Source organism: Callorhinchus milii, unplaced genomic scaffold (genome assembly GCF_018977255.1).
Source record: "Callorhinchus milii isolate IMCB2004 unplaced genomic scaffold, IMCB_Cmil_1.0 Scaffold21, whole genome shotgun sequence".
Classification (NCBI taxonomy): Eukaryota; Metazoa; Chordata; class Chondrichthyes; order Chimaeriformes; family Callorhinchidae; genus Callorhinchus; species Callorhinchus milii.
The window spans coordinates 6310985-6328992 of record NW_024704762.1 but is presented as its reverse complement, the minus strand read 5'-3'; the positions used below and the strand labels follow the sequence as shown (position 1 = coordinate 6328992).

Sequence of the window (18008 nt, the reverse complement as noted above, 5' to 3'; positions counted from 1 at the left end):
ACAATAATAACATTTAAAAAAAAGTAGTTGGGCCCCTGTCAAGCTTTGGGTTTAAAAGCCTGAAGGTTTTATGAAGAAGGCAGATGATAGATAGAGAGAGATAGGAATGAAAAGGACCAAATAAAAACCAATGCAGCCACCTGACTAGCTCAAGGAGACTAAAAATAATCTTGGAGCTTTATTCAACCCTTAGCAATCCTTTGAATCTTTCTTATACCCTTTGACCAAAGTGGAGATGGAGTCCACTTTCCTCCATCTCCTCAATATTTCCTGCCTCTGTCTCTACGTCACCTCCAACACAGGCAAAACCCTCATCCACACCTCCCCCATCAAAAAAAATGCGGTCACTCAATCCACGACTGTTTGGGCGCAATTGGCTGCCGCGTTTTGCTCACAAAATATACAGTCAATTCCTTTACAGAGTATTCTGTGAAGCGCTTTGAGATATCATCAAGACACGCTCTATCAAATGCAAGGATTATTATTATTATTATTATTATCTCCAGACTTGATTTGTCCATTACCCTCCCCATCGTAACCTGCTGCGAAAACTCTGCCGCTCATATCCTTGCCCAAACCAGATGTCCCAAGGTCATCATCTGCATCATTGCCAGGTTCCACTGTCTTATTCCACAGTGAGTTCAATCGCAGATCCTTATTTTAATGTCCCATTCTACTTCTCTGATCTCCCATATTCCCAACACACACACACACACACACACTGGATCGCTGACAAGGAAAGTTTGTGCTTAATTTCAAATGAAAGCTCTGGTCGAACAACAGACTTTACAGAACATTAACTTCACAGAATAAGTATCTGCAGTAAAACTCTTTCAGGTTTCTTTTCCTCCCTTCCCAAAACCACAACAAAGTTCCAACTACATCAAGTTTGCAACTAATATAAACCGAACGGGAACAATTTGGTGACCTTCTTCCCCAGGTCCTTGATACACAATATATAGTGTCAATTGCCAAAAAAACTCCCTGCCCTCCCCGTCAACTGATCTTGGGCCAGCGGTTAGCGCTAATTGGCAGTAAATCACAAACATCTCACATTGCTTGAGGGAGTCTTATGCTCCTGCAATAAAATCCAATGCAAAAAAAATTCCGATGCATAAAACTGGCTTGGAATCCGTTTGCACCCATCAGATCTGGAACCAGTAAAACGCTCTGCGAGTTGCTTCCCTGTGCAAGCAATTGCTATTGTTAAATGCATTAATTGAGCTGATAGGTTTGTATTGTGTTAATATCAGGAATGCGCAGCCAGCTGAACACCATCAGCTGAACCCACAGCTCAGGATTGAAGCCTCAGTAAGAATTTTGATCTAAGCTACAGGATGCCACGCAGTCTGATCTGTTTCTTCACTGGTTTACATTCCACCCCCCCCCCCCACCCCCTCCCCTCCCACACACAAATTACTTTAGGTGTGGCTGCAGGTATTGGCAGGTTAAGAACCTAAAACAACAGCTTGTGTTGGAAACCCTATTAGGAAAACCCGTGATCATGATAATAAGCGTTGCATTTGATATAGGGCTTTATCGTGTCGTTGACAAGCCTCAAAGCGCTTCACGGGATTTACTGTAAAAGTGTAGTGCCTGTGCGTTTGTAGGTGAATGTGGCAGCCAACTTGCGCACAACGACGTCCCCCAAACGGCAAAGAATTCTTGGAAAGGTTTACAGACGAAATTCGGTTGCAAAGGACAGACAAGCCTGCGAGTCTTGCCCCTTGTTGAAGTTTTTCTTTGATGGCAATTGAACCATTATCACTTAACAACACCCACATATGCACACAAGAAACTAACATCATTTCAAATGCTTTGCAAGTCTCGTCACTGTTTCCCTCAAAAAAGAAAATACCCTTTCAAATGTTCCCAGTGTGCTGACCTTGGCGAGTCTCCAGTTAAACTGTGCTTGGTATCCAGGCATGCAGAGGTTGACGATTTACAGCGCAAACATCTCAGTGAGATTTATTGGGAAAAGTGAAGCAATCCACCTCCCACGACACAATGTTATTATTATTAAAGTTTGTATATTATTCAGGGCAACTGAATTGTGATCATCGTATCAGGGATTGCCGGGCAGGCCAGTCAGATCCAAGCATCTAGCCCGAACCTACTTCAAAACGCAATCCAAAAAGTTATCCTCTCTTGTTGACGTGGGAGCCAATGCTAAAAGGCAGCCTTTAAAGTTAAAAAAAACCGACAAAAATAAATTTTAAAAAACCACAATAATAATAATTTGGGCACTCAATCCAAAGCTGGAGAGGTAAAGCATAAAATGTATAAAATGCAAAAGGATTTCATTGTACCACAGCTGTCTCTGCAAAAGAATGCAAAACTCACTGCTGTGCACAATTGGCTGCTGCAATTCGCCCACAAAACATAGAATCAATTCACTTTACAGCATCTTCTGTGAAGCATTTTGAGAGTGATTAGGTGCTGTATCAAATGCAAGGATTATTATAACTAGCAGGATCACGTCAGTGACCGAACAGAGCTGGGAATCTTATCAAAGGCGGGAATGGGAAACCAGGTGATTTACATCCTTTGCTTATTTGTGAACTTTATCTGGTGCTGCAGTACAAAAACAACCAGATCTCCACCTTGCTTCAATCTCACAGTCAAACAAGCAGTCAGTCAAAAACACTGCTTTACTTTTCACGGAAATATAACCCGTTCTGCATTCTTCAGTGCGGTATTGATGTGGCATTCATCTCACTTTGCTTTGACAGTTACTGGAAGGCATTACCTACAGTCTGGGTTTGTGAACACACACATATTAATAATATTAATAATTCTTGCCTTTGATATAGTGCCTTATCACAGTGTGGAGCCTCAAAACACTTTACTGGAATATGCTGTACAGTGGATTGACTGTGTTTTGTGCAGCAATGGAGCAATGTTCCACAAGACATGGAGTGAGTGACCAATTTACTTTTGGGGGATTAGTTGGTCGGGACACTGGGAGAGAGAAACTCCCTTCTCGAATAGTGCCGTGGGATCATTAATGTCCACCTGAAGAGGCAGACAGGATTATCGGTTTAACGTCTCATCCGAAGGGCAGCACCTCCCTGGCAAGGCATTGGCGTGTCAGCTTACACGATGTGATTCCAAGTCCCACAACCTTCTTACCCAGAGACGAGAGTGCTAGCAACTGAGCCAGAGTTGACAGACAAGCGCTTAATTTGTGGCATCTATTATTTAGTCTGTGATGTGGATATCAAAATATATCCAGGGCTTGTAATCAAATTGAAGTCATCTTCTCAGGTGACATTTCATTGAGGAGGGGGGACAGAGAAGGCAGTTTCTCTCGGTGTCCACCAATCCTCCAGATTAATTCCCACAAAAAACAGTCATGATGTAGGTAGATAGGTTGGTGATTGACTTTGCTGTGTGCAAATTGGTCCCCTGAGTTTGCCTACAAAAAACTTCACACAGTTAACAGTAAGTACTGAACTGTAAAGCGCTTTGCAGTATTTTGACATCAGAGATGTGATCAAGATGTGAGCCCCTTCCTCTTCTCTACACATGTGGTTTGAACCGTGGAAATAACCTCTCAATAGAACACAGAGCGCAAAACATCACAAAGGAAGTGCTTGTACAGCTTTCACAGGCCACGGACTGACTTCCAAACCACATTCCTCACAAAGCTTAGCTTCGGGAATGTACTGTTTTGCGTGCTTGTTTGTGCCACTTTGCTCAAAAACTTGAATTTCTGCAGCTCGGGTCATTTTGAGCTCTGTAAAGCCTTCGCAAAAGCAGCAGCCTCCCTTTGCTGTTACCTCTGCAGTGAGCGCAAGCCTTGAAGTTGCATTGGATTCACGGCTGCATTTATAAATCGGCTGGATTACAGAAAGGCTTGGAAAGGCAAGGCAGCAGCACGTTGGCACATGTGGTAAATGGTGGGTGTCAACATTTGGTGGCAGGTTCACGCCTGCAAGTTAACATGTGGTGAACTCATGCTCTCATCTGCACCGAGAAGGTTACCATGAGCAGAATAATCTTTGCCGTTCATGTAGCTCCAATAACACTGAAATATCTCAAGGCACCTCACAGTTAAAGGCAACCAGTGCAGCCAATTTGCACAGGCGCAGCCAATGAATCCGAGGAATTGTTGATCAGGACACCGGAGAGAGCAGTGGATTGGTGAGACAGCCTGCTGTTTCCGCGAGGAATACTTTGGCTAAAGTCTAAGCATATTTGTCAATGTGTAAACATGCATTGGTTGAGATAACAATAATAAATTGAAAGTTGCATTCAAACTCGCCCAGTACAGAATGTAATTATTCAGAATGTTCAATTCCTAGTTGGGCTCCAATACCCCAGTTAAGCTAGACTCGGGGAAAATAATCAGGATTGCTGCTGGAAAGTACGCATAGTGGTTGAAGACGAGATCAGACTCAGACGTAGTTGCAAAACCTCCCCTTGTTGGCTTCCCCCAATCAAAGCTTACACAAATGCAATGGAGTTTACATTTATATGATGGCTTTCAGCTCAGGAAGACGTCTCAAAGTGCTTGACAATGCTGGAAGGGCATCTGAGGGGGTGGGGGTGGGGAAGGAGGGGATGACCAAAATTATGGTCAAAGAGGTTTTTTTTCCCCCAGACAAGAACAGGGGAAATTAAATGGGTATTTAAGGGTTCCAAGTGGCCACGGAGTATGAGTTACAAACCAACTTCAGGAGAGAATTTGGGATGAAAAAGAAAGGTTCAGAAACAGTTGGAACGGAAAGGAGGTGGATTTGTAAAGGTTTAGCAGACACTGTTTTACCCAAAACACCCGTGGAGAAATTGAGTCTGTGGAATTTAATAGTTGGCAGATTCCCCATTTGATCTCATTCCTTCCACAATACTCACCCTATACAGTCCACTCATTAAATTGTTGTTGACAAAGAGACATGGCTGTAAAGTTAAACCATATATCATATTTCTCTTTTAATAGGTTAGATATATTGGCAAGCGTATTAATGGTGACCACCCAAACAGGCTTCACCTCTTGTGAGAGCACCTTCCAGTAGGCTCCATATGCCATCTGCTGGTTAAACATAGATAAAGGGACAGTTCTGCACTAATAAGAGGTTGCAATAAAAATCTTGAGCAGATTTTGTGTACTTTCTACACGTCAACTCTACAAAGGACCCCAAATAAATTGAGTTCCACATTATTGTTCTATTGCGATGCTGTCTGTGCTTCAAACATCGCATATTTATCGCCAATCCTCTTGACGTGAAAGGCGCTATCCAAATGTAATTTACTGTCGCATGTGCTTAGTTTTCGGTACATTTAGAAATGGGGTGGGTGGAATTGATCACAATTCAGCTTTGGAAATTACCAAACCTCATCACAGTTTCCAATGTCGTTTATTTTTCTCCCACAATAGCACAGGAACATTGGAGAAAAGATACTGGGCGGAGGCAGCTTTTAGCTGGCAGGCACTTGTTACCGACATTCTTATGCAACTTCAATTACAACACATTCTGGGAAGGTTTCAGGAGGGCAGTGGTGCAAAGCTGTTTTGGATAGATTAAAATAATTACATTGAATCGCAGTGTCATAAAGCAATAAAAACCCTTTGCCGGACTTTTCTGGGCCACCAACTTCCTTATGCTGTGATGGCACAGGTTACTGTATCTATATATATTATATATATATATACTGGAAATCACCTCTAGATACGTTATCTTGAGAGGCAACAAGCTAAAGCTAGGTGTCTTTGACATTGCTGAGCGTAATTGGCTGCCGCGTTTCGCCCACAAAATGCAGTCAATTCACTTTATAACAACAAAATTACATTTATAGAGCGCCTTTCACTTCGGGGGGACGTCCCAAAGCGCTGAACAGTGAGGTGTCGGGGCCCGGGCATGGGGAGGGGTAGTGTAGGGGTGAGGGAAGCCAGAGAGGTGGGAGGGCGACCAAAGAGAAGGGTCTTTGAGACCGGCCTTGAAGGAGGCAAGGGAGGAAGCGAGGTGAAATGAATGTGGAATGGAGTTCCAGAGTGTGGGGGCAGAGAGGTTGAAAGCTCAGCCACCGATGGTAGGACGGGTCAGATGGGAGACATGGAGCAGACAGGAGCCCGCTGAATGGAGGGAACTGGCAGGTTGGTAGGGAGTCAGCAGGCCAGAAAGGTAGGTAGAGGGGGCAAGGCCATGGATGGCTTTGAAAGTGAGGACGAGGATCTTTAACTCCATCCTCTGGGGGATGGGGAGCCAGTGGAGTTGGGCGAGGGTGGGAGTGATGGGGTCACAGAGCCTGGTGCACGAGAGTACACGAGTACACGAGAAGGGAAGAGTTGGGAAGGCCGATGAGGAGGGAGTTCCTGTAACCGTAATTTACAGTGTATCCTGTCAAACGTTTTAACACGTCTCGAAGATGTGATAAGGCGCTGTAGCAAATGCAAGGATTATTATTATGATATAAAAATACAGGTACTTGTGTCTCAGCCTACCTGCTGGCTGCTCAACACCATCGCAGAAGAGTGGAACAAATGCACATTCATTTTCTGATGCTCCAAGGCAGAAGATTTTGTTTTAAAACCCCCTTCTACCTTCTCGACTTGAGTCACTGGGTCCTAATTTTCTCGAGTTCAGTCACCTCACCGGTTGTAATCCTAATCTTCGCTCTTGGCTATACTTTAAATCGAAAAGACTGGCCTCTTGCAGCCTTAGTCCTGGACAAAGAAGGTTGAGGGGTGACCCAATAAGATATCTTGAAAATTATGCAGTGTTTGGAAAGAATTCAACAGGAAGAAATTATTTCCACTGGTCAGTGAGTCGGTGACTTAGAGGGCATCAATTTAAGATAGTTAGGAAATGGACAAAGTTGGAATTTATTTTTTCAGTAATTAGGATATGGAATGTCCTGCCGGGAGTGGTTGTTGAGGCAGAATCCATATTAGCTGTCAAAAGGGAACTAGATTAATATCTTAAAAGGAATAAACTATAAGGGTACGGGATAAGATCAGGTAAATGGGACTGATAGGATTGCTCTTAAAAGAAGCTAGTCTAAACATGATGGGACGTATAGCCTTCTTCTGTGCTGTAAATTTCTGTGGTTCTGTGGAAGGGTGTTACACAAATCTGAACGAATCTGAGAATTCGGGGGGAGGGGGGGAAAATATCACACCACAAATGAAAACATCTAAATTTTTTAATGTCATTACGGCATAATCACGTAGTCAGAAAACCCAGTCACAAAACCAAACGCAAGAAAGATGACGTGAAACCATCTGGACAACAGGTCAGAGTACAGCAATGCTGTACAAAGCTGGAGAGGTAAAGCATAAAATGTATAAAATGCAAAAGGATTTCATTGTACCACAGTTGTCTTTGCAAAGAATGCAAAACTCCCTTGAATGATAACATTCGATAACACTAGTTTTAAACAAGAATTGAAGAATACAAAAGTATATCGTTCATTTTAAATACCTTTTTTTAAAAAAAATCATGAACTAGTATTTTCTGTTCAGTTGGAACAAGCATATAAACAAATATTCTATGTACCATCAAGGACGTAGATTTAATTTCTCTGAAAACTCGAGCTGGGCAAAGTATTTTAAATTTGCTGATTTTCACAATTTTATAAGAACCTATATTCGTTGAGAAAATACACAGTCACGACACTTTAGTTAATCCCGTAATTAAAGCGCTTTGAGACAAACTCCTAATGTGACAATCGCTTCAACCAAGTGCAATAATTATTAGATCACAAGAAGAATAATGAGAATATTGTCAAACACTGTCTCAGGGCTTTCAGCACTTAAGCAACCTTAGCTGGACATCAGCTAATTTCAAACTCATGTGAACGTACTGAAGTATTAATTTCCTGAATAAAATATACAAACCAGTGAAATCTTTGCCAAGCAGAATATTTCCCTCTACAGGGCATTACAGAAAAACTACAAGTCAATCCAGCATCAGATTCTTATTCCTATCGTGAACCAGCCAGCCGCCGAACTGTGTCATTTATAGTGGTGACATTTACACAATGGGTTGCCCCAGTAAACTGTTAGCGGTCAAGGGATTTTTCTGCAAACCTCCACTGCTGTCTGTGTCCATGCAAAATTCCACATTGGACACCTATCTCTTTCAGATCTCGATATCAGCAAATAACGTTCAAATGAAGTCAAACTGCTTTTATCTTAATTGGTTAAGATGATGAAAAAAAGTATATCAACAATGGAGAAGAAACACTAATTCAGCCTTTTCCAACATCAGGTCGCTCACGAGTCTTTCAATGGCATATTCTCATGGTCATCTCCTTCTGTTAAGAAAACAATAGGAAAAAACAGTACTTTAGTGGCTAACAACCACAAATTTGAAACTCTCTGGAAAAATAAACAACATTTAGCATTTCTCAATTATTTAATAATAACAACAATAATCCTTGCATTTGATATAGTGCTTTTCACGTCGGGAGGACGTCCCAAAGCACTTCACAGAATACACTGTAAAGTGAATTGACTGTATATTTGTGGGCAAACGCGGCAGCCAATTGCGCACAGCAATGTCCCACAAACAGTCGTAGATTGAAAATGACCAATTTATTATTGTTTTTGGTTTTGGAGGGATTATTATTAGGCTCTGTGTGGAGTAAGGAAACTTGCCCAAGGTTTCGCCCTCTGCCTGGAATTGAACTCAGGTCTCTTGCTTGCAAAGTGAGTGCTCTAACCACTGAGCCACAGGACTCCAAAATTTAAGAACAGTATGGGATGCTTTTTGTTTCCTGAATGATATTGCTTTGTGGTTAATGCGATCATATGCAACAGGGATATTCAGAGACAGAGCTTTGATACTCATTTTAACCCAATAAGAGGTAAGCAGCAATTCAGCGTATGAATTAGCAATTCAATTCACTGTATATTTGAACCCAGCACATTCAGACATACATCCTTCAACCCTGTACTTTGCTCTTTTGATAGTTTGTAATTGCATGCTGGGATATAGTTTCACCTCCAGCACCTCACAGGTTCCTGTTTTGATCCTGTCAATAGCACTGCATGATTCATTGAAAGAAGGTAAGATCGGTGGAATGCTAATATTGTTTCTAGTGCTGGTTTGCCAAGATGGGCAGTATGCTGCCGTGTGGCCCAACTAAGGACTGAGAAAACTCACCACACAAAAGATTTCAACCTATCCAGAGTTTAGCAACAAACTTTGTTCCACTCAACGGTTTGATAGACAAATTGCAAATTTGACTGTAAATCCTGCGAAGTGCTTTGAAATGTCCTCATGACGCGAAAGGTGCTACTCTGGGATGCTACCCTGCATGAGGGGCGCTATATAAATGCAAGTTGTTGTTGTATAAGTGCAAGGATTCTTCTTATTATAATTATAATGAAAATATATACCTCAGAACATAGCAGGATCATCACAAGAATATGTACAGTGCTTCAGAGAGTAAGACTGTCATAAACCACGGAGGAAGAGAGGTCACCAGATAAGAGGAGCAGAACAGAGCAACGGATAATACGATCAAAGACCTATGCAGCTATCGCCAGAAAGACAGAATCAGACTGCAAGAAAGAAAACAGACGGGTACATATACGATTTAGAAAAGCTGACATGAGATAAGAGAATTAAGGTTAGGTTAGACAGACAGATAGAGGCAAGATAAAGAGGTTATGTCATAAAGTGACGCCAAAATCTAGTATCTCAAAAACAAAACAAAAATGTCTGAACAAATCAGTATTCTTCATCTGGCTTCAGGAGAATATATTGGACATTAACCCAAAATAAGCTAAGCCTTAAAAGGCTGCAAGGAATACTTGTGATGAGAAGCTCATTGAATATCCCTCAGAAAGTTCACTGTTAAATGCTTACAATGGAAGGTAGCCATAAGAAAAATATATTTGTATGGGTACAAACAGTATTGAGTACTAAAGGACTGAGATTTCCAACTACACCGTCCTCTTCGCCAAGCCCACAATAGTCTTCAAATTCCATATGTTGTTCAGCTACTAGAATTTTAGTGCAACTAGAATCTTCGCTGCATGTAATTCTCAAACGACTGCACTGCAAACATTTACCCACTAAATGTTAGTTTAACAGATTGGTATGAACGAGAATTTATCAGATTTTGTCCAATTCAATTGAGTCAAAAGTACCCAATAGTATAGTTACAGATTGTGCACTTCCAAAGTAAGATAGCACTTAGAGAGAGCATTGGAGCTTTATAACACTAGGTAGGGTACAATACCGATGCTAGAAGAAGTTCAACTGCCTTGAATGTTTCTCCATCACATTTCCTGTAACCTAAATTAAGCCGAGGGGCAGAACTGCAACGGTTTCAACCTCTTTACAAAATTAATAATAAAAATAATAATCCTTGCATTTGATATAGTGCTTTTTCACCTCTTCTCGCCGTCTCAAAGTGCTTCACAGAATAGACTGTAAAGTGAATTGACCGTATATTTGTGGGCGAAACGCGGCAGCCAATTGCCACAGCAGTGTTGTACTTATTCCACATACATTTAAAAAACTATCGTTCTATGGATAAACTAAATTATATCAATTAAATGTTCGAGTAAATATTGCTGTAACATACCAGTGGTTCTAACTCTTTGTTGTCTATCAAGTTGAATCCCGTCACAAAATAGTAAAAATGCTTATAACAGGTATTAACGTGTGCCTCTGCTCCCATATTGCCAATTTGGTCGAAGTGGTGGATGTAGACGTGGACAAAAACACGGAAAAGCCGGGAGAGGATCTTCTTGCAAACTTGCTGGAAGTTCTTTGGAAAAGGAGTACCTGAGAGAAATGATATATAAAAAAATTAATGGGCCAAGTTACTTCAGATCAGAACAATAGATAATGCTACCATTCATGTAAGACAGGTGATTTTCTTTTATTTACATGAAGCCGAGACGGCTTACGCCCAAACTGATCAATATTGAAACTATTATAAAGAAACAAATACCAATGAAATTTAGTACTACCTTCTGGTTAACTATTATTGCAGCAATTCTAAATTAGTATGTTTACATTCCTATCCAGACTCTTTAACCTTTCCCACCCCCCAAATACATTTGAGTGGAATCACTTTCAAGTTGGCTAGATAAGTATAGTAATTTAATAGAATCCAAGTGTAGGCCATACCATTATAGTGCAATGCTATACCAGGCACTTTATAACAGGGTCAGCCCCAAGGCAGTAATGCAGTCATTCATAAACTCTCTGCTACAATAATTGCTTTATCGAGAGGTTTTGTTACAAAGAAAACAACAATTTGAACAACAAAGTGCAAGAAGATGTTCAAAGAAGGTTTTACGACTCACCAACATTAGTTGGGAATATGTTTTCATTGTTCACTTGGGTTTCAATCCAATCCATAAGGAGACTCATGTACTTTGGAGCAGATAGTGCGGTGGGTTTTCTGTACTTGCTTTCGTCTTGCCATCTGTATTCGTACTTGGGTCCTCCTGACATTATAGGGCAGGTGGAGGCAGTGCAGAATTCAGACACAGTCCCGTAGATCAGATTGATGCGGTTGAAGAAGTCCACCACATGGACCGCTACCCAGTCATTGAGATCCTCATTTGAAGGGAGTTGCACTGCTAGTTTCAAATCTAGACCTGCGTTCAGCGATGCCTGTGCCTTCTTGTGCAACTCAAACCTCTGGGTGCCTTGCTCAAATTTGCGCTTGGGACGAAATGTCTTGTCTTTGTTGAAAACCTGCTTCAAGGCCACTGCCATATTTGAACCTATGTGACTGTCCATGAGAAGCAGGAAAAATTAAGTCTTCGCAACAAGCCAGATGCACCCGAGACACACTTTGATTTGTCTTTACACCTTGAATATCGTTTGCACTGCAAGGTTCCCACGCTCAGTAAGCTTCGAGATCTGTAGAAAATGTGGGGAAAAAAAATCAAACAGTCAAAAATACTTAATTTTTCTCTATTTGCAAAATTTCATCCAGCCCAATCAGAGAGACACCTCAAAGGCACAATTTCTGCCGTTCAGCTTAACAAAGAGATTTGCTTTGGCTTTTGAGAAAGGCTACAAAAATGTTTGACCTGCAGTAGTCGACCCTCATTGGGAAGATTTGACCTTTTTGATAGCAACGATTTATTTTGTAGTACCATAGCTGTAATATTTTGATGGCAGGGTTTCTTGAAAGTAAGCCAAAGCTAGTTTCATTTTCGTAGTCAAGTCAGAATCAGGAAACAAACGGAAGGTTTTGCACTTTATAAATGAGCTGCTGGGGATTTCCAATTTGGCTTATCGTCTCCCAGGTGGTTTCCGATAATACAGATCATTAAAAAGTCAAGCAACACGAAGGCAGATGATCTAACATGACATTTAAACATGATGTCACCAAGTTGAACTGTTGGGTTATTCCCTCGCCCGAGGCTTGCTGGGGTATGATACCTCACAGAAACGGCAATTCTTTATGAATAAACTTATGTGACCCTAAGTATCCTTTAGACATTAACTTGCATTCAAACCTAAGCACTCTGAGACCCTAACCTGCAAGGAGGGCACTATATAAGTACAAGTTGTTGTTGTTATTCCACACACCCAAATAGTCATTGAAAAGGAAGAAAACTGCCTGTACGGTTTTTAAATCATTGTAAATTTCTACCAATGACCATATGAAATTAGGGTGTAGAGATATCTGCATTTACTTGGGCGATGGAATCTACTCAACAGAACTGTATTTGAAGATTTTGGCCCAGGCTGGGAAACCACATGATGTGAGAAGCATGAGTCATGCAATGATGGAGCAAACTAAAATTCAAGTTGTTAAATAGCCCCAATAAAATAGACCAAAGCTACTCAAATCTGGAGTGGCACAGGACATAGATTATTAAACACTTCATGAGTCACGTTGCTAGTCGTGAAAACCTCTTCTGATGTTCACTTTCCTAACAGCTTCCAGCCAATTGATTCACCTAAACAAGTCACACAAGTTGCAGTTATTCTGATGTTACCTTCCATACTGCCTACAAATTCTCATTCACTCCCAATTCCAGCCACACTCCGTATGATGTGGTCCTTTAATACTAAATCAGCGCCTTGGGACGTCCTCCTGACGTGAAAGGGGTTCTACAAATGTAATTTTGTTGTGTTCAATGATCAAACTGCATGCAAGCGAACAACCTTTTAATTTAAAAGAAAAACAAAGGAAGATTAAAAGCTTCATGATCCTGGTCTTTTTAAGAGATATACGTTAGACTTGAACTCCTTTGCTGTTTGAGCTGCGTGTTTTGTGTACCTCTTCAAACATCATTCTGTAAAGACATGTCTTTACAAAGTAATCATGTTAACACAAGTAGGTAGATTCTACACGTCTATGGTTGCTGCCAGAACTATTCAATTTTTAGCATATTTATGATTCTCAGTCACTACCATCAGTAAATTGATAGATGGCTTATGAACATCTACTAGAATTACAGAGTGACCCCTTCAAAAGGTTTTTTTCTTTAGGTCAGTGAAACTGGTGTCACCAGGGGGCAGAGCAATGAAAAAACAAACTAAAATTTACCTTTCACACTTGATATTGGACTCCAATGTGCAGTAATTTTGAACTGTTCTGGAGTAGCAGCAGCATTAACACCACCACCAAGAACTTGCATTTATATAGCGTCCCTCATGCAGGTTAATGCCTCAGACGCTTCAATATTCAGCAGCAATAACACAATTACACATCTGTTTACTACAATTGTTTCCTTTGAATTCCCATAAGGAGCTTTTAAAAAATAACCAGCCATTGTTTTCATAACAAGTATTAGAAGTGCAACATACCTTACAAACAAACAAAACTGGTTAACAGCTTTAACCAGCTCCCAGAGAGCTGATCAGTTCTACTCTCACCACTTCTGATTTCACACCTGTGTTATGAACTGCCGTATCATTTTTACTGTACCATCCAGGCTTTCTATCATCCAAAAACAAAAATATTTCTTCATAGCAGTTTAGGAGATACAGATCCTCCCAAGTTGGAAATACTGTAGGGCATTCACTTACCTTTTTACTTAGAAAACCCTCAACCTTGGAACACTTCCTATAAGCAGTGTCTTTTAATTTGAAAGATTCTTCCTCATAGCCATGACCCTTTAGTTTTGTTTAAAAAAAATTGGAACCAACTTAAAAAGTACACAAATGCGTTAAATCAGTTGATACTCCAAACAACTGTGTCCGAACAGTATTTTGCTTTTGCTTTCGTCGTTCTTTATATACAGCAACAATTTTTGCATATAATTATGAGTAATCAATTTGGTAGCTTGCTGCCAGGGGAATTCCTTGGGATATTCTAACTGAAGACAATTTCTAGATATTTTCTTGCATCATTTATGAGAAAAAAGTAACTGGAATTTTTCCATCTAATTTTGGACATAGAATCTTTGAGCAAAAACAAAAAAAAGGAGGCTCTGGTTACTATTTTAAGGAACTCGATAATACTGGGTCTCGGTATGAGGTCCAGATGGTTTGCAAATATGTTCGAAAATTGAATTAAACATGAACCTGGACATTAAACACCAACTAGCCTGAGGTGGAAAATATACTCGAGAGTATTATAAAGGAAGCTTTCAATGCTCACCTAAAAAGTACAGCAGCATTCAATATAGGTCATGCCTCAAAATCTGCTGGAATCTTTGAGGCAAAGCAATTAAAGTAATTCAGTAAATAGATTCATTGATCATTCACCAAGAAGTGGTATGTGGGACATTAATGCTGCCAATTAGCTTCCAATTGTCAACAATTTCACACAATGATTAGTTTCCACATTTGCCTTTGCAATAGTCACTACAACTCAGAGCAACTCATTGTATGAAATACATTGACGTGCCAAAATGATGCACTAAATGCAAGCATTATTTAAATTGGGGCTTCCCAATATACATTCAAATGGGATTCCTTAATTAACCATTCCAGGTGTACAATAATGTCAACTTGTGAAACTCTCTCCAATGCAAAGAACTCTGGGAGTGGCAATCTTGTAAGACATGCAAAAGAGTCTCCATGCAGATTCTTCCATTAAAGAAATACAATTGAAATCAGTGGATGAGAAAGGGAACCTTGTAGCACAGAAGGAGAAGAAACCATTGTGATAAAACAATGTTCTATTAACACCGCAATTTCCCCTGTAACCTGTGGGTAATTTATTCCAGCTAATACTGCTGCAATCGTTTCACAACTTTCCTTGATTGTTCTCTTACACCGAGGTGCGCGTTGAAATCACTGTCTGTCTTCCAGCCCAATTCATTCTTTTTCAGGACTTAAAGCATCCTCATCGCAAACTTGGGGAGACCTTAAACCGAGCACCCACCTGCCTTAATAATAAAATAATAATCCTTGCATTTGATATAGCGCTTTTCACGTCGGGAGGACGTCCCAAAGCGCTTCACAGAATATACTGTAAAGTGAATTGACTGTATATTTGTGGGCGAACGCGGCAGCCAATTGCGCACAGCAATGTCCCACAAACAGTCGTGGATTGAAAATGACCAATTTATTATTGTTTTTGGTTTTGGAGGGATTATTATTAGGCTCTGTGTGGAGTAAGGAAACTTGCCCGAGGTTTCGCCCTCTGCCTGGGAATGAACTCAGGTCTCTCACTTGCAAAGCGAGTGCTCTAACCACTGAGCCACAGGACTCCACAAAGCCTTGCTTAAAGATCTCATGTGGCTGCTCAAAAAGATAAGGGCTTTACTCACGTATGCCGGCCCAAAGTTCGCTTGAAAAATACACAATCACTATATTTTACAGTAAGTCATGTGAATCACACGGAGAGAGAGAGAGGAAAAAGAAGAGAAACTATCTTTTTTAAAAAAATGAAAAGACGAGAAGACCATGGGCACCTTTAACAGGCAGACAGGAGACAGGTTTAAGGTCCCCACACAGTTGGTGAGGAGACCCCTTCCGGTTTCTTGCAAGAAAGCAAAATAGAAGATAAAAATAAATTAAATAATAATAATGATCCTTGCATGTGATATAGGGCCTCATCACACCGTTGAGATATCTCAAAGCGCTTCACCGGATATACTGCAAAGTGGAGGGACAGTGTGTGTGTGTGTGACTCGCGGGTGAAACTCGGCGGTGAGTCGCACACAGCCCACGGACGGCCACGGAGCGCGCGACCGACTTTACTTGGAGGGCTGTCGGCCAGGGCACCGGGAGAAAGAGAGAAACTCCCTTCCCCTTTCCGAATAGCGCCGCGGGAGCTTTTTAACGTCCGCCCGAGCAGGCAGACTGGACCCTCGGATTTGACATCCCATCCGAGGGACGGCACCTCCGACAACACAACCTCCCCCCCCACCCCCCACACTGGAGTGTCAGCTTAGACTACGCGAGTCCCAAGTCCAGACGTGGCGGGGCTTTGGAACCCACAACCTTCTGACTCAAGAGGCGAGAATGCTGACCAATTGCGCCGGGCTGACAAACATATATTCGCATATATAAAACATATATATATTTATATATATATATCTACTTTTTAAAAATATATATTTTTAAAAAAGCAGCGAAAGTTGCCCGAAAACAGAGAGAAAAAACTTTCCTACGATGATATTAGAAGTAACCGCTCACAGGGGCGGGTGTCGTCTATTCACTCACTCACTCCTTCCCCTCCTCCCTCCTCCATCAGTGACTCTCTCTCTATCTGCCATCGACTCGCTTAACAAACGGCACCGAGAAGAAGGAGAAGAAGATGCTGAGCAGCGAGAGAGAGAGAGGGAGTGAGGGAGAGAGAGAGGGAGTGAGGGAGAGAGAGGGGGAGTGAGGGAGAGAGAAAGGGGGAGGGAGTGAAGGAGAGGGAGTGAGGGAGAGAGAGAGAGGGAGTGATGGAGAGAGGGAGGGAGGGAGGGAGAGAGAGGGGGAGTGAGGGAGAGAGAAAGGGGGAGGGAGTGAAGGAGAGGGAGTGAGGGAGAGAGAGAGAGGGAGGGATGGAGAGAGGGAGGGAGGGAGGGAGAGGGAATGAGGGAGAGAGACGGGGAGTGAGGGAGAGGGGGAGTGAGGGAGGGAGAGGGAATGAGGGAGTGAGAGAGGGAGAGGGGGAGGGAGGGAGAGAGAGAGAGGGAGGGAGAGGGGGAGTGAGGGAGAGAGAGAGGGGGAGAAGGAGGAGGAGAGAAGAGAGAAGGAGACGGAGGGAAAGGGAGAGAGAGAGAGAGAGAAGGAAGGAAAGAAGGAAGGGGGTCGGGAGGGCAGTGTGTGTGTGTGTGTGTGTGTGAGGGGGTTGGGGGGTGGTGTTGGGGAAGGCCTCACCCTCCCTCGCGCCGCGGCTTTCCCGCCCAAAACTCACCCCCCAAAGCCCCCGCTCTCGGCGGCCTTTCTTTTCCTTTGATTGGGGGCCGCGTTTACGCGACCGTTAATTAAATCTCTCCCTCCCTCCCTCCTCCCCGGGGCTGGAGACTCACCGCGGCCGCGAGACGCCGACTCCCGTCGCCGTCCGTCCGTCCGTCGTCCGTTCGTTCGTTCGACCCACCGGCTCGTGCCTGAGGTGCAGGCGAGCGGCACTGCGCAGGCGCCGGGACCGGAAGGGCGGGGGGGGAGGAGGAGGAGGGGGAGGGGGAGGAGCCAATTAGGGACCGTCCCCCAACGGCAAACACAAAAGAGGCGCGTTAGGGACCGTCCCCAAACACCCAACATTTCATTTGCGAGCAACAACAATCATGATGGTGATGATGATGGATCACAATAATTATTATTATTATTATTGATAATAACAGTCCTGGCATTTGCTATAGCGCCTTATCAAAATCCTGTCACGACGACAACGTCTCGAAGGCGTGGTAAAGGGGTTTATGTCAATTGCAAGGATGCTTCTTCTGTTATTATTATTATTATTGTAACTGTAACGTGCAGTTACAGAGGGACCTTCACACTGATGCGGCGCCTTATCATTTCAGGAGGGACTTCTCCAAGCGCTTTGCAGGGTCTCGCTGCGAAGCGTGGCGAGGCTCTCGATGCTTTGGGGCGATCTCCGCGGCCAATTGTGTGCACAAATTGTCCACGCCCCATGAACGACTATCAGGTGAATAATAATAATCATTCCACTTGATGCAAGTTGCT

The 18008-nt window shown here is 42.4% G+C and overlaps 1 protein-coding gene across 3 annotated transcripts; it reads right to left on the bottom strand.

Annotated features, from left to right (window-relative positions):
• Positions 1-8151: 8151 nt before the first annotated feature.
• Positions 8152-17461, bottom strand: LOC103181914 (MOB kinase activator 3A). 3 transcript variants are annotated; one of them, XM_042342795.1, is made up of 5 exons: positions 17354-17461; positions 11273-11837; positions 10543-10745; positions 9347-9511; positions 8152-8259 (listed from the first exon to the last, which is right to left on the bottom strand). In XM_042342795.1, the coding sequence occupies exons 2-4, from the start codon at positions 11712-11714 to the stop codon at positions 9479-9481; spliced, it is 678 nt and encodes a 225-aa protein (XP_042198729.1). In that variant the 5' UTR covers positions 11715-11837; positions 17354-17461; the 3' UTR covers positions 8152-8259; positions 9347-9478. The 3 variants fall into 3 exon arrangements, with proteins under 3 accessions (XP_042198729.1, XP_042198730.1, XP_007896890.1); XM_042342796.1 differs by lacking the exon at positions 17354-17461 and adding an exon at positions 12929-13022; XM_007898699.2 differs by lacking the exon at positions 9347-9511 and having other exon boundaries at positions 17354-17460.
• Positions 17462-18008: the final 547 nt, after the last annotated feature.